This window comes from Macrobrachium rosenbergii, chromosome 6 (assembly GCF_040412425.1).
Source record: "Macrobrachium rosenbergii isolate ZJJX-2024 chromosome 6, ASM4041242v1, whole genome shotgun sequence".
Classification (NCBI taxonomy): domain Eukaryota; kingdom Metazoa; phylum Arthropoda; class Malacostraca; order Decapoda; family Palaemonidae; genus Macrobrachium; species Macrobrachium rosenbergii.
This window is the reverse complement of record NC_089746.1, coordinates 46,137,898-46,155,503: the sequence shown is the minus strand read 5'-3', so window position 1 is coordinate 46,155,503 and position 17,606 is coordinate 46,137,898. Positions and strand designations below refer to the sequence as shown.

The 17,606-nt window shown below is 34.6% G+C and overlaps 1 protein-coding gene across 6 annotated transcripts in view; it reads left to right on the top strand.

Moving 5' to 3' along the window:
- Positions 1–17,606, top strand: part of LOC136839507 (sorting nexin-25-like) — a 50,849-nt gene that overhangs the window by 16,081 nt on the left and 17,162 nt on the right. For 3 of the 6 annotated variants that reach the window (XM_067105676.1, XM_067105678.1, XM_067105677.1), the window contains exons 5-10: positions 1,985–2,160; positions 2,785–2,971; positions 6,446–6,508; positions 14,192–14,312; positions 16,031–16,225; positions 17,098–17,307. In XM_067105676.1, the coding sequence (XP_066961777.1) occupies positions 1,985–2,160; positions 2,785–2,971; positions 6,446–6,508; positions 14,192–14,312; positions 16,031–16,225; positions 17,098–17,307 (952 nt within the window). The remainder of the gene's footprint in view (positions 1–1,984; positions 2,161–2,784; positions 2,972–6,445; positions 6,509–14,191; positions 14,313–16,030; positions 16,226–17,097; positions 17,308–17,606) is intronic. The other 3 variants (XM_067105679.1, XM_067105681.1, XM_067105680.1) reach the window with 1 other exon arrangement.

The following is a 17,606-nucleotide window of genomic DNA, read 5'->3' as shown; positions in this document are numbered from 1 at the left end:
ACAAGCCTACTCCACTAAATAACCATCACACATAAACATGGGGAAATAAAAATGTGCTCAACAGGGTGCGTAGCCTACCTCGGGGAAGCGGTTAGATCTGAGGCTGCTGCCACCTCGAGGAGGTAAACAATGAATAAAAATAAAAGAGCACCATCGCCAAGAATAAAACAAATAGCCTAATGCAGACTAAGAAATAACAAGGAACCCAACCTGTGGGGGGGGACCTGGACGGGGCATCACCCTAACTTAGGCCGACAGGCCAATAATATGTAAAACTCGAAAAAGGGGGCCACTGCAGGAACCCGCCAGGAGGAGAACCATGGGGCAAAAATAACATCTATAACGACAAGGAGACAACCCCAACAGAAAAGAACTGATGGGGTCGCCTGGGATCGACATGGCTGGCGGAGGGACGCCGTGGCGTCATAATAAGATCTCAATAATTGTGAAAAAACGAGACCATTACAGCCAAAATCTAGAACAAAACCCCACAATAAGATGGTACTTAACTTGGAGATGGTAAAGCTGCTCGATGACATGGTGAAAGATGAAAATAAATCCAAAAAGACACGAGCACACAAAAGGAAATGGTAGCAATCACGTGCTAGAAAATGGAATGAGGTAGGTGGCACTGGTGTCGCCGAGCTGGTGGGTGTTTGGGTGTGGGGGGCTGTAACGGCTCACCGCTCTCTTCTGGGGGTTTTGACAGGGAGAGATCTTTCGAGTAGGACTCCGTGGTAGTGATCTTTCACTCACCCTTCGTTATACCAACGTCTTCCTTGGAGAAGACGCTCGATCTGGGGGTAGTAACCCCAGCTTTCCTGAAAGCTCTTTTTTCTCTGGTATATCTAGCATTTTATACCTAGAAATTCGTGCTACAATGGAATTTCACCGGGTGACACGGGACCTTCCTCAGAAATAGATTTTTCCTTTGTCAAAATCCCTTTATTCTGTCGCTTTCTCTTCATTCTGAAATGCTCTATGTCTCTGTTTTAGAACGGCGCATTTACAGTTTGTAAGCGGTACAAGTAAAAGTAGATCAATTCAAAATTATCTACTGTACAGTTAAAGTGCTGTAATACGTAGGTTGGCTAACTTCGAACGAGAGAGAGAGAGAGGAGAATTACAAGAAAAATTTTACCACTGATTAGTAACACTCCCCTCCTTTTCAAGTTAAATGACATGTCTGACAACTTTTGCCTTCACCTCCTCACAAAAGATGAGGGAAGAATTTGTTTGTTCAAAATAATACAAATTTTGTAATTACAATTTTTATTATTATTATTATTATTATTATTATTATTATTATTATTATTATTATTATTATTATTATTATTATTATTATCTGAAAATTAGTACTTATTATTAGGTAAAAAGTTTATCATACAATGAACATACTTGTATACATGTACCATAAAAATTCATCTTACTAAAGGAGAGAGAGAGAAATTATTACTTTAATAATATTTAATGTTATTTAATTTACACATAAAAGCTTGAAAACTTATTAATTACATAAAAAATTAAACAAACACTTTTGCTGGGTTTCTCAGTGTTCGCAAATGTTCGCGTGTCCGTGAAAAACTCGTGTATGACCATTAGTTAGGTTCCAATGAAAAATTCGTGTGTGTGTGAATTCGTGCAACTCGAATCGTGCAAGTTCGAGGTATTACTGTAGATGTGTTATGTCTGATTTCAAATTTCTTAACTGTAGTCATTGCATGGTAGATAAATACTTGAGCCCTTGGTGTGCAATGTGAGAGATTAGATGCCAGGCAGAGTGGATTGGGCCATTGCTTCATAGTCTGTCAGTGAAGTGGGGCATCAGATGGTGCTTTAATGGGCTGTTTTCATGGCTTTGGTATACAATGACAAGGAATTCATATCAGTGCCAGTAATATGTATTTTTATTTTGAAGGTCATTGCCTTGACCTTATAGCCAATGAACGGAATGTTTATGTATGTAATTATCAAATGATTTCAGGGAAGCTAGAGGTGAGAGAGGAATATTTCACTTGGTACCACAGCTGAGTTCACCTGAACGAGAGAGGAACTTCCTGCGCTTAGTGGCAGAACTTTTAATATCCAGGTGCCTTCCCCCTGAATACTCAAAATGCACACCATTGCGGACCCTCTTGAAAGAACTTCTTGCTTGCAAAGGTATGTTCATCAGAATTTCCCTTGGGTCTCGTCACATTTTAAAAGTTGGTATCTTTAACAAGCTGTTTATGTGAAGCAATGGAAAAAATGGTAAACTCAAGTTTAGCATGGTACTTATTTTGTAAGTGGCAGTGGTCTTCATCCTCATTGCCTACTTGTTCCATATGTGGAGGAGGAAGAGGAGGAAAAGGAGTGGCTGGTCTTATTGTCTCTAGGGGTGGTAGGAATGGTAGAGGTGGAAGGGGGAGGGAGGGGAAGGTTACTTTGTTTGGCTGTGGCAAATACTTTGTAATTGTATATTTTTTGCCATTTCATTTGTTGCAGTGATATTGAAATTATAACCTAAGTCTGTACAGAGCATTTTTGAAAAGTTTCTCTTATTTTTTCACAACCTAGTGGAAATCAGAACTAACCTATGTAGTGCAGTATTTTTTAATATTTCTATCCCATTTTTATTACTTTTAACATTACGTGTATAGGAAATATCTGAAATTTCTACATTCACTGTAAATGAATGAAGCCACAGCTTCTAGTTTTCATTTGCAATACATTTATATGACATAGCATCATTTTCTCTGATTTTTTTGTTAAGTGATTGTATGTCCTATGTATTTTTTATTACAGTCTTTGAGCCAATGATTGATAGAGTGTGTGACCCTGATTGGATTAATCAGCGCTTGGTGTCGTATTTACGACAGCAGCATGCAGCAGAAGAACTGCATAGACGGACTTACATGTATGCTGCCAGCTATGAAGATTTCATCACTTTAATCCATGAATCAACTGAGATTCATGACCTTGAGCACCTTAGGTAATGTATGTCTTCAATTGAAGGTTTATTCTTTTGTAATTGCATTTACTTATGTAATTTAGTAATGTATGTATTAGCTCTTTTATTTAAGTTTATCCCTATAAATACTGTATTTTCTATACCATTTTGCATTATCATGTAGTATTTTTATTTTATTTTTTGCACATATGAATGATTGAGAAAGGACTTTTTATCATGCCAGTTGACCTTTGTAACTGCCGTAGGGTTCGAAAACTTCCCCCGTTAGCTTAAAATTACTGTCAAGTCTTGTTATATGTGCACCAAGTTATAAGAAAAAAGTCTGTGACTCATATTACAATTTATCCCTTTCTGCATTTTTAATATCTTGAGAAAACTGATTTAGAAGGTAACTGTATGGTAATGACAGTGAAAAAGTTCTGGAGTGTTTTTTGGCCTAAGTTATAATAGGTGCCAGTTTTATTAATTAAAAGGATATACCTATACAGTATATGATTATTGCATCAGTTCCTCTAGGTACTTGAAAAAATGAATAAGTACAGCATTTGGAAATTTGTTGAGATCATGTATGTTGTTTTCCTTGTCATCTAGTTAAGAAACTTGAGTTAACATTTTTATTGATCAGTGACTGCAGAGGCAGTAAAATTGTCAGGTATGTGAAAATAATTTGCTTTCTTCCTAAAGAACTGAATTGTTAAAACTGACAAGTATATTTTGCAGTGATTTGCCGTAGAAGGTAATGGATCTATCATATACACTCACATATACAGACCTCTTTTACTCATGCTAAACTGTTAGAATGATGAAGTATTTACATAGATTGAAGTCATCAACTGAGGAATGCTGTTTTTGACTTAGCAGGATGAAGCCAAGTAGGAAGCTTCAAGAAAACATGGAAAAACAGAACTAAACCTGATGGAACTTCAGGTAAAGAATGCACAGGACAGAAGAGAGTAGAGAGAAATCATTTTACATCCAATCCTATAAGGAAAAAGCTGACAAAAATATTTGATGGTGATAATTGGTGTTTAGTCCATACAATCAGTAATCATACATGGATAAACCTCTTATATAGTATTGTATAATCTAGGATTATACAATACTGGATTCAATCTAGGAAGAAGCATTAGATGATATTCTGAAGTGAAAAAGGATCTATATGTTTTTGTTGACTATGAAAAGGCTTTTGATTGGGTTAGACATGTAGAATTGGAGCAGATAAATATCAATGGGAAAGATCTAAGATTGATAAAGAATTTATATTGGAATCAAGAGGCATCAGTGAAAGTAGAAAATGATGAGTCAGAGACTCGGCACATCAAGAGAGTTGTAAGACAGGGTTGTGTGTTATCTCCTGATCTCTTCAATTTGTACAGTGAAATGATAATGAGAGATCTCAGAGATATGGAAGGAATTAAGGTTGGAGGAGTCAATATTAATATCAGATATGCTGATGATACAGCACTTGTTGCAGACTCTCATGATAAACTTAAAGCTTTAATCAGTACTTTACACCAGTCAAGCGGAGAAAGGGGTCTGTCAATAAATATTAAGAAAACAGAAGTTATGGTTATCTCCAAAGATGAAATCCCCCCAAGAACAGATTTAAGAATTAATGCTGAAACAGTTAAACAAACCGATAGTTTTAATTATTTAGGATGCACTGTCACAAGTGATGGAAAATGCAAAAAAGAGATCAAGAAGAGAATATCCATGGCAAAAGATGCATTTGGTAAGATCAAGAAATTAGTCACTAACTCGAAAATATCTATGAATCTAAGGAGGAGGTTTGTGAAATGTTTTGTTTGGTCTGTATTGTTGTACGGCTGTGAAACTTGGACCTTGAGGAAGGCAGACGAGGAGAGGTTACAGGCTGCAAAAATGTGGTTTTGGAAAAGGATGCTGAAAATATCATGGACAGAAAGGAAATCTAATGCGGAGGTATTAGAGAGAGTAGGCGTTGAGAGGTAGACAAATGCGGTTTGTGGGTCACATAGTGAGAAGACAAGAACTAGAACATCTCTCACTGGTAAAATCAATGGAAGGAGGCTGAGAGGAAGACCTAGACAAAAATATATGGATGGATTGGTGAGAATGACTGGAGGAAGAAGTCTGCAGCTCAGTTGCTGCAGAGAGCCGGAAATAGAGAGGAGTGGCAAGCCATGATTGCCGACATCCTTGGGGATATGGCACCTGGATGATGATGATTCTATTATTAGGGGAGCCTTACCAGACATCAGCTTGGACCCAGCAGTCTTGTTAGGGAGGCAAAAATTCAGTCCCTGTGTGACTTGGCCCTTAGGTTTACTGTTCTAGGCAGAGAAGAGGAACACTAACCTGATTTCCAAATCCTCCTAGTGAAAAATGTTTTTTTCCAACAGTTTCAAGAGGAGAAACTGAGTGGTACCACCAGATTAGTACATCCAATTATATGCAAATAGCTATGGAAATTGTGACATGTCCCAATTGTGCTTATTTACAATGTTGCTCAGTGACTGTGATAGAAAGATATACAGTACTTCCAATTCTTGAAGCCTCAAGCCTGGAGAACAGGTCCTAATGCACAGCTGGAAAGACACTATTCTGGTTCCTACAAACACTTTTCAGTAGGATTCTTAATCAGACCCCTTAACTAGCAATTGTGCACAAGTAAAACATGAGGAGGTTTATTCAAGCTTGAACACAGGAAAATTCTAAAGCAATTTTTGTTTGATAAAATTTTACCTCTTTTACTGACAACATCCTAGCCGTAAAGTCACTGACTAAGGAGAAACGTCATTATCAGTCCACCAAGGATTGATATGACAGGTGGAGATGTTCAGTAAGGGGGTTTACTATTTAGCAATGGAAAACAAAACTGGAGGATGGAGCACACTCTACAAGAATCACTCAATATCTCAGCCATTAAATGGCATGCATAAGTCAAATATGAATTCTGTACCTAAGAAACATTAGGGTCAAAATAATGTGTGAGATGTGCAACTGAAGTCCATGGCAGAGGTGAATGGAGTCAATGCCAACCTCCTTTGGCATGCCTAGCATGTTGAAGTCTGTGTATTTGGTGAGTAGATGTATTACCTAGTCCTAATTATGGGAGTCTTCAAAAGTTGAAAGCTTTTCCAAATTCAAATAACATTTTTCATATAAAAAGCAAGTTGAAAATTTACTATATATTTGTTTTCACATACTGTACTGAATTGCATTACTGTATAGGTATTAAATTGTATTAGTAGAAAGTGACGGATAAAGTCATTTCTCAATCATCTGTTTTTAGATATTTTTCTATTTGTTTCAGTACTGTAGTTATTATGCTCTACAAGAGACATAGCAGTAAAGCTCTTGATTATTTTTACATAATTATGCTCTGCTGCTTATTTTTCATATTTGATATGCTTTGCCATAATGCTGTCTCAGTAGAAGCTGTTGGAAATTATATACTGTACTATACATTCAATCCTGAATGTTAAATGTTGAAAAGAATTTTTTATTTGTCAGCTTTGAAAACTTCTTAGAGTTGGTTTTAACCACTGAAAGCACAGAAGACTGTGAAAGAATAAGGTGAGAAGGCAATTTATTCATTGCTTTGCTTTACATATGTGCTTTGTAAATGCTTCCAAATCCAGTTGCTATAGTTAAGCAGGTGATGTTTGTTGTAAGTATCGAATGAATGTTAATGTTGAATTCTTTAATAGAACGTTAACTAATACATTGGCCCAACCTCTGTGCACATATGTGTAATTTTGTGTATGATTGATAGGTAATGTAATTTTGAAAGTTAAAACATTAATCTGATACTTTTAAGATACATTGTTGTTGTAGATATGTCTGAAGGAAATGATAAGTGTCAAAACTGAATGATAAACATTTTACTCTTAGTAGGAGTCCATATTAGTAATTAGAGTTGGTTTGAAGAATAGTATTTCACAACTCAGATAAGATATTCTAGAAAAGTCCAGTTTAAATAATATAAGCTTGAATAAATTGTGTACTTTGATTTACAGATAGACTAGTGATGCAAATGGCAAATTTAAATGATAATAGCATTGTTGTAACAACAAAGTTGTAAGTGAACAAGAAACATGTAAGTGAACAAGAAACACTACGTTTTACAAGAATTAAAGGAAAGTTTGGCAGTTTAAGGTACAGTACTGCATTCAGAATGTGGGAACATTTATGCTTAGGAATGGTTAGATACTGGCTTAAACCAAAAGAGCAGGCAGTTTTTGCAAATGTCTGCAAGGCAACCACAGTTTAACCACTAATGTTTAGCCGTTTTCAACCCAGCTGCTCTGTACATATTTCATAAAAAGTTAATTTGGATTAATGTTTTGATTTGATATGAAGTGGCAACAGTGTTTGTGAAAATCTTACTAACCATTGTGAGCACATACTTTATTTCATGCTTGTTTGCATCTTTTATTAACCAAATATCCTAAGAACAATTGAGCTGATTTTGGGTAACTAGAAATATTCATCAGTTGCCTGCATCCAGATGATGCCTTGTTGATGGATACTGATGAGGGGATTTCTATGGCTTTTATAGTTGTGATACTTCATGCCATTGGAAATTTAGCATTTGGGGGTATCACAAAATTGTTTTCACCAAATTTCATCAAATCAGTTCAGTAGTTTTCATGCAATAATGCAAACACACCAACAGAACTAAAAATATAATATATACACCATGCTTAAATTTGACATTTTTGCAATATTGGCAGTTTTAAAATAAAGTAGCAGCTTTATTATTTTTCAAAAATTGGAATAAAAGGGCAGGTAATTATATAAGCTAGTGTGAAATGTAAATATATCCGTTATCAAAATATCTAACACAAGTCTGTAAAGCATTCAATATTTAAAAGGAGGTTTGGGACCAAGAAGCATGGGACAGTTGTGTAGGTTTAAGTTCAGTAAGAATGAGTCAGGAGAAAAGGTTTTATTTGAGAAGCATGGAACATAATAAAATTTTTAGGTTGTGGGAGCTCCAAGGGAAGAAAAGTATTTTTTATAAAACACGGAACGGAGAGAAAGGTTTATGATTAGTGTGGGACAGAAAGAAATGCTTGTGCTCAGGAAGCATGGAAAGGTGGAAGGTTATGGTTCAAGAAGCATGTTACAGGGGGAAAGGTTTTCATTAAGTTAGCATGAAACGAGGCCTGTCTATATGAAATTGCAGCCCTTCAGTTTTACATGTGTCTTAATCTCTTAATACAGTACAGCAAACAATAATGGAGTATAAAAAATCAGTTTAATGTCCTTGAGTAGCATAGGTGAGAAACTTCATTTACTCTGTATGCATTGTGTGCTGTATCCTTTCTCATCTTGCATTTTTCCAAGAACACTGCATGATCAGATTATTGGTATGAAAATATTACAGAAAAATACTCCGTAACTGGCAAGTCATGCAAGAGGCCAATTTTACTCGAAATTGAGACTTAGCTTTGAAAAAGATTCAAGTTCATTAAACTAACAGGATCTGCACGAAGATTGCAGCATTTGTTGAGGTGGAAGAAAGGACTCCTCAAGTGGGATGTGATAATAGTCCATAAAATTTTATTTGACATTTGATCAGTCAATTTGTCATTGTGCTTTTATTTGTTGACTTCATGACTGACATGATTTTTCTTTCAGAGGTGTTCTAATCTGCCTCTCAGCTGAAGTATTTATCATGACATTTAATACTTACAGGAAATTAAACTCCATTAGGAATAGTAGGCATTTATTGGACTCCACTGGTGAATTAACATGCACTGACCATGCAAATGATGATCATCAATCTTTTAGCTTTGAAAAGCATTGTCATGGCAAAAGAGCTGGTTTGCTAAAGGTCCCTTCGATTTTGATTTTTTTTTTTTTTTTTTTTTTTTTTTTTACAAGGGACAAAGTCCCTCAGATTGCTTCAAATTGGTGTGGAGACATGGAACTTGTGCTTGTGAATAAATCTGCTTGTCTGCAGACTCATTCTGGAATGGATAGGCAAAATATTGCTGAAGAAGTCAATCATTTATCTTAATCAAGGAAGAAACACTGTAGTGGAAGGGAGATATGGAACTCTTAAAATATCGAGATAATGCATGTTATACTGAATCTCTTTTTTTTTTTTTTTTTTTATATTACATCAGGATGTTGTTCAGACACAGATATTTCTTGATGAGGTCCATGTCACTCCTTTCATAGCCAAAACTATCGTTATATCTCATTTCACCAATTTAACTATCATGCATACTAAGTTAAGAGCCTTTGGCATTTCTGGCTCCATTTATGTCACTGTTTCAGCTCTGTACATAAGGCAGTAATGCATAATCATCATCCTTACATATTACTGTTATATACAGTACTTACATAGTTTATTTGGAGGTGGTTAGACACCACCAAGCCTAGTGGACCATAGAAGGATTGCTTGTGAATGTAGTTACCACCAGTTTTAGCTGCTAACATCTCTTTTAAACCTAAATTCAGCTATTTTACATGTATGTTAAACTTGAATATCTCAACTTTTGGGGTTCAAGTTTCCTTAAATAATCTTAAGGCTGGACATGTTCATTATCTCTCTTCCTTGACAGTGCAAGTCACTTATTATTTATATGAATTATGATGGTTTGTGTTTTAGTATAAAATACTATTTTTATAAAAGAAATCTCTTTATAGCACAAAAATTTGATTTTCCATTTTTTTCCTCAGCCAATGGTAATGACATGAATTATTACTGTATTGAAAAGTGGTTCACTACTGGTAGGAGAGTAATAGTTCGTCACTACTTGGCTACTCTCACCTCTGCTAAAGCTGAACAGGGCAGTGTAACCCTGTGTCAGGTGCATTGGTTTAGAAAAGTCTGTTGTCCTTAGTACTTCGAGATTAAAGCACCTGTAATATTTGGGTTTGCATAATTAAGAAAAATTGCTAGAGTATTCAAGTCACTGTATTAAGTTTTAAATGCACTGTCTTAGGAATTACGTACTTACTATTATTAATTTCTAAGATTGCATATTTTATTGAGGCTTAATATTGTAATCAATAAGATCTGAAATTATTTCAAATGAAGGGACCAACTAGAGTACCCATTTTCTATAAGTAGGGAAATGAAAGTGGCAAATTGTATGCTTCTGTATTACCTGTACAGCAGGTAGTAATATAGACAGCAAATTTAAAAAATAAGGACTCACGACATATGAAGACATTCTAGTTTTATAAAGGTAATGGTAAGTGAAACTTGATTGAAGTGGATACATTTGCACTGCTTTAACTTGTAAATAAAATGACAATACTTTAAGTTCTGCAATTGTTTTTGAGAATCTATAATATTGTATGTTGTAGGCTAGGGTGACTGAATACACAGAAAATTTATTTTTGAGGATGCAGCACTGTGACATCTTGTTATTGCTGTATCTCAAAGACTGTATTTCTCTTTTCATTCACTGTATAATCAGAACTAGGTGTGTTTAGAACATTTGAAATTTTACTATATAAAAATTATGGGAAAACCACGAACATTTTAGATTGCAAATTTAAGATGTAGATACCTTCTAGACATCATGGTTGGAATTCCAGTTGGAGTTTTGGCAGTATTCCATCACCCACTTTGAAATTGTCTTGATTTCTGTCATCATTATAAAATTTGCATTATTTTGATAATAAGAACAATCTTTTTGCTTCTAGTGTTTTGTATGATTTAATGACTGGCATTCTACATTACTAAATTGTTCTTGTTGTCTGAAAAGTAACACTTAAGAAGTGGGCCTGTTCTTGCCATAAAAAAAATGGTAGATGAGGAAATATAAATATTGTATGTTTTATTCCTGGCACTTGCCAGTGCTGTGCATCAGTAAGTGAAAGCACACTTCCAGTAAATTCTGTGTAAATGCAACAGGATGAGTTTAAGGGTCAACACCATCATTTATAGGTTCTGATGGTCTTGTCAGAAAGAGAAAGAATGAAATCCATACTAGGTGGCTTCAGTCTGTTGTTCAGCTTTGTTGTGTTACTTAAAATGCCTGTTATGGTCACCCTTTTCACATATAAAGACTTGAGAAATTATCTAAGCAGTCTTTTTTTAATTAATGAAATCTACCATTATATAAGGGGTCACTGTTCTAGACAGTGTATGGTATTCCTACATGGTATATGTGCAGGCAGGTGTTCTAAATTTCCTTTCATTTGTCCCTAAAGGATAAATTACCGAAAACAGTAATTAAAAGATGTCACAGTTAGCTCTCCTATTATGTACTGATTCCTGGTACAAAAATTATTTTAAAGAGTCATTTTCACGAGAAAAAAATACAGAGCAATATGTAAATTTGTGATACTTACAATACTCTTTTGCACCGAGCTTATCCATTACTAAGTGTCACACATGTTCAGTGTTACAAAGCATAGTTTTCTTAGGTTCATATTTTAATGGCTGAAGCTCATTGCCTTCATATAACCTGTTTGTTTTATTGTGTTTGAATGCTCTGTTCAGTGGTTGATGTATAAAATGTTAATGAAGAAAATTTTAACCGATCTCTTAGCTAGTATAGGTAGTACTTTGAATGGTAACATGTGGGATCAAAGACATCAATAAACGAAAGAAAAATAGGTATATTGTGGTTTTAGATGATTTGCCTTGATATATTTTATCCTAACTGTTTCCTAACTAAAAATAATTAGAAATTGGTGGTCTGGTATTACTGATAAATAATTATCATTGCTGGCTTCTCTTAACAGAAATGGCTCTGCAGTCTGCTTTTTTGCATGATTGACAACTATTTCAATAACTTGTAGCATTAGTTTTAGTTTTAGTGAAATTTAATGTTTTATCTGTCACTGTACTTTAAACTTAATTGATCCTATACTGTATATTATATGGTGTTTCTGCATTTTATATTGTTGTTTTAGAATGATCTGTTGTCAAGTTGTTTTCAAACATTGTTTTTTAGGAACAAAATTAATTTTTTCACCACAAACCCCATACTTGAAGATGGTCTATTTTATGCATTGCATAAAATCCCAGATACATTATTCAATAATAAAAATAAAAGAAGATAAATTGGCTCTGGTAGGTTAGTGCAAGCATTTAAGGCCTGTCAGGTACCATGGTTAACTTAATCAATTCTTGTTTAGTTTGATATAGCTGCAAAAGAGAGTGTGAATGGGAGGCAAGGAATTTTGGTTAAAATAATGGGCTTGCTTTTAAAATACTATACAGGCTCATTACAGTACTTAGGTGGAGGGAATTTAAGCTGATGGTACTATGACAAGGAGGAAAAGACCAGAAGAGACCTAGAGAACTTCAAAGAATCAGAGGAACAGTGAAAAAGTTCCTAATGAAACGGGCTCAAGAGCTGTAGTGGAACCCTGGAAGTGGCCAAACATTATGAGGTGTTTGGTCACTTGAGCTTGTTCCAAAAAGTAAAGGCAGAAAACTTTGGAACCATTCCTACATTTAGCAGGAAGCTATTTGCAGTGATTAAGGAGCAAAGGAAGATCCTCCATAGCTAAAACATGTCTTGTCATAACTGCAGGCATAAGAAGTTGAAGAAAACATACCCAATCAGTAAATGTCTCATGAAAACAAGAAAAATCTAGAACTTCAAAGAGTCAAACTCAAGACTTGGTCAGGTTAACCTTTGAGGTATAATCAGCAATGTGGCTGATCCAGAGGGAGAGAGGATAAATGTTAAAGTCCATGGTGATCTGTGGATAGTAACAAGCTAGAAGAGTTTCTCATGGGGGCTTGTAAAGCGAAGCAACAACTAATTGACCAGAGATCTGGGAAGATGGTCTTTCTTGTACTTAACAAACTAGAAATAACCTGTATTGATTATTTGAAGATCTAGGTAAAAAGGTTGACCTGAATTGTGAAGTGAAGATGGACAATCCTCTTGGGTAATAAAGTAGTGAGAGAAAACTACTTCAGAAAGTTTCTAAAACTAATATGCAACCTAGACACAAACATAAGATAAAAGAAAAAAATTATATTATGAGACCTAACATGAAAGGAAATGACACTTAGACACAAACATAAAACTCTGGGAGACTCAGGTGTGTTCAAAGTATGTTGTTATTGTAAAAATGGTAAAAACCTACATACTTCTGTGCTCCCATCGCAATAGGATAGTTTAGGTCTTTATTAAGTTGAGTCTTCTGTTTTACCATTAGGATTCAGAACAATCAAAGCTCTTGTTGGGCAGTTAGTCCTTGAACCAATATAAATTTTAATTCTGAATTGCTGTCAAAATTTGTTAGTATATGTGTATATATGAAATTTATTGGGAATCGAGATGATCTAAACCACTTCATGATTAGGTAAAGTTGGCATAGGGAAACAATGCAAATATGTACAGGTTATAATTCATATCCTTAACTAGAAAAAAGCCAAGACTGCTAATTGTGTCTTGGCTGGAACTGGTAGCTAATTGCGTCTTGCCTGGAACTGGTGTTCCACGGACTTTGATACTGTGTTCCACCCTTCTAATGATTAATCTACTAGTGTTCCCCAATTTGCTGAATTTTTACTGACTGTCCTCCTGGCACTGCCCTTCCCCTTGCTGCTGACTGCCCTATTTATTTTTAGTAACATTTCTCTATTCTAATATTACTTAAGATAATGGTTTTGTACAGTATATGCAGTACAAAAAAAATATGTAATTGAAAAAATTCACTGTTCTCATCACTTGCATTTATTTTTTGTTTGCTGTCCTCTTTGACTATGTGTATTACTACTGTACATAATACAACTGTGAATAAGTTTAGAAGAGGAGTTTTTCCGTTTTAATGAGGAAACTGTGGTTTAGAACAGGAACTTTTCAGTTTTAATGAGGAACTTGTAAAAGATGTCAAAGTGAAGCAATGTTTAAATTTTCCTGTGAGAGTATGGGAAGTAAAGGTTCGCATTAAATCTCCAAGAGTTATGCCCTTTTAGTGGCAGACATACATTTGGGATAGCAGAGTTTACTGTATAGGGAAATTTTGATTAAGTTAAATAATTCATTTATTATGAAGCTGTCAGTTTTTAGAGTAAAAGAGAGGCATAGGTCAAAGAACTCTTCAGGGACCTAGATCTGGAAAATCTATCCCCCTTGTCATTTTCTGCAGAACATTATTTTAATAGCAATAACCTTAACATAAATACAAGAAGTTTACTGCCATGCAACAAATTGTTTGGACAGTAAGTCATTGTCTCTTTTTTTTCATATCTAAACTATTAAAGGAATTATTTTGGATCAAATTATTTGCATTGTCATCACGATCTTTACTTTCAAACAGACGCAATATCATCAATGAGATAATGCAGGCAACAGCCATCAACAACTTGAAAAAGGCCAAAGGTGTTGATCAGAGTCGAGAGAGCACTCCACAAGGATCTGGTAAAGGCGATTTACTTCAGGTATGGTTTAGTACTGTACTCAGCCTTACTTTTCCTCATGCCCATTTTTGCTTTGATTCCAATTTATGTAAACACCCTTCAGTAAAGTTACTGAGTTTAAACGTAAAAAAAATTCTATAGATATTATGCCAACTGATTATGAGCTGCTAAATTTAGAAATGTTTGAAGTGTCAAAATCCTCTTGGTGCTTATTATTTTTCTTTTATCACATGTATCCTAAAGCCAAGCTGGTCATTTTTTTTTTTAACTCAATCACCTCACTTGCTAGTTCCCGTGTCATAATTTTTGAAAAGATCTTTGATGTGTAACTTCTCAAGGGTTTTCCAAGTTTCAGATATTAAGTTGCTCAGTTTTTTTTTTTTTTTTTTTTTTTTTGGAATAGTTATCTACTACTTCTTGGGTTACTCCTTAAAAACTTCATTTCTGTTGTTATATTACAATCTCGATATTTTTCTTGAGTATGTCCAGTTTCATGAAATCCTATGAAATTCTCATACTTTGAGGATTATGGCAGAGTTCATAAATCATGACCAGGTTTGCGATCATCTGTCCATTCAAGATAACACTATCTACAACATACATTGCTTCAAGTGTTTTATGTTTGTTACAGATGCTATGCAGATTTCATTGTTATATATTGGAATTATCAATGAATGATTTAGATACAGTATTCACTAGTAAAATCAGTAAAATCCATCACAATCACAAGACACTTGTTTCCCTCCGATTCGTTTAACAATGTAAAGTCAGTCTCTCTCTCTCTCTCTCTCTCTCTCTCTCTCTCTCTCTCTCTCTCTCTCTCTCTCTCTCTCTCTCTCTCTCAGTACTGTACATATCCTGTAATGAAAAATGAATGACAAACATAAAATTAAGAAAACTCCAAGAAGTTCTCGATGCCTTCGAATGAGTGTGTGCATACGTAAGTACATGTTAGTTTTTTTTTTTTTACTTTGCTTGATTTACTGTACCATTTTTATTACAAATTTAGTTTATCCTAAGTATGATTAGCTCCCATAACAGTAAATGTGAATATTTCATCTTTAATCACTATAAAAATATTTAAAGTGCTTATTTCAAATGTAGGCAAGACAAAGCCCAACAGGCTGTATCAAGTTCACCAACGGCATGGAACTGAGTGTGTCATACTTACGTACCCTACGAACTTCATTGCATTTATAATTTGGTATATAAAACAAAAAATGAGTAAATGCAGTCAAAATATAAATGTGAATACTATCGCATAAAATATAAACAAAATAATGTGTGTGTTTGTGTTACTGTATTAGGCTTTAATGTAAACATGCCCCAGCTCTCTCTCTCTCTCTCTCTCTCTCTCTCTCTCTCTCTCTCTCTCTCTCTCTCTCTCTCTCTCTCTCTCTCTCTCTCTCTCTCTCTCTCTCAGTACTGTACATACATATCCTTTGATGAAATATGAATTACTGTATCATAAACATAAAATATGAATTATTGTATCATAAACATTTAACGCCATGATGCTATCGTATGCTGCTGCCTATGCCCGTCGTGTGTGAAATTTAAAATATTTTCAGTATTGTCGTATCAGTATTGCTTCGTAACTTTGAAACTCGATTTATCGTAAAGTGAAACCTCGTAAATCGAGAAATACCTGTACCTATGGGCTATGGTAAGTTTGTTATTAAGGGTTAGACCAGGTAATAAGCTGTTATATTCACTAAGAAAACTCACCATATTTACAGGCTCGTAACCTCACACGGTACATTAACCAGCTAACATATGCTAAAGCACAGTGTGAGCGCCGAATAAATGTGCTGAATAGTGGAAAGACTTCATCAGAAGGTACTTCACCTAGACATTGTATGAATGCATCAAATATCATGGATGAGCAAGCTGATGCATTTAGCCATTCATTGCAGAATTTGCCAGGGAGAAAGGTAAATACTGTACCTCATTGTTCTGGTATGTTTTCATCTGCCATAAGGCTACTTTTACTTAAAATCATGAGACTATAATATTGAAAAAATTGTCATATTAGTTAAGGATATACTGTATGTTGAAAGCACTGTTATACTGTACAAGTCAGTTTTGGGAAATAAATTTTGATCTTTGTACAAATCTTGTCTAAATATACATTTAGTACAGGGTGGCTTTTGAACTTAAAGTACTAATTTTATTTAATGTAAGCATGGTAGTAATAATTCATTTTGCCATTTTACAAAATATTAAGTAGACTTGTATGGTACTGTTTAGTGACCAACATAACGTATGGTCAGTTTGCTTAGTGTAATTGTATTAAAGTGATATGTAATGTACTTGGATGTCTTGGATTAACCAGTGAATTCAAGTAACATTTTATTCAATGAATTAAGTTGTATATTTTGTAATTTAAAACTTCAGTTTCAGTCTCCCGACAGTCGTACGATATCTTCCGGGTTCAGTTGCATCCAATTTTGCTTTAGAATTGTATCTTGGTTAATTAGTGTCTTGTTTTTTATCTATTTAAAAATGTTTTAAGTACAAGTCTAAGCAGTAAAGTATTGCTTAACAAGTTAGTATTTTATTCATGATATACTTTGGACACATTATGCCTGCTTTAACAGAAACATCTTTTCAGTGAAGTTTCAGACATGAATTTTCAGTGGATGTTTTATTGTACCTTTTGAGTAATATGCTAATATTGAAAGAATTATTTTGTGGGAAGATGTTGATGCTGAGGTAACTGTTGTGTGATGTTACTTTCCAAGTACTGTACTGTACTGTATACACTGTACATAGGTAATATATAAGCAAAGTGCTTTTCTTTTAGATTCTGATGTTCCAAGCTCTCCTTGAGTCTGCCTTTGCACGGAGATATTTTTCCATCTACCTCGATGAAATTGGCCAAGGAGCACTCCTAAGTTTCTGGTCAGCTGTTCAAGAGATCAGGCATTCTGATAAGAAACTTCATCATCAGCTAGGGACAGAAATTTACTACACGTACCTGAGTCCTCACCCTCCTCCCGTTAAAGTTGATAAGGTATTACAGTAAGCTACAGCTTTATACAGTATTGCAATTTTTCAGTTTTTCAAATTATTCTTGTGAGACTAACTTCCTGTTTGGTAAGCATTATATGTTACATGAAGTTAAAAATGCAAGAGTTTTGAATTCTCTATTTCATATATGTTCTGTTTGAAGTTATTCATGTAGAGATTGTGGTGTTTTATTATTTTTTATATAAAGTTAATATACAGTATATATTTTATTTACACTAAAGTTACTAAGTATTATTTTTTATAGCATAGCCGCTGTTCGTCCTCAAAGGAGTTAATTTCATG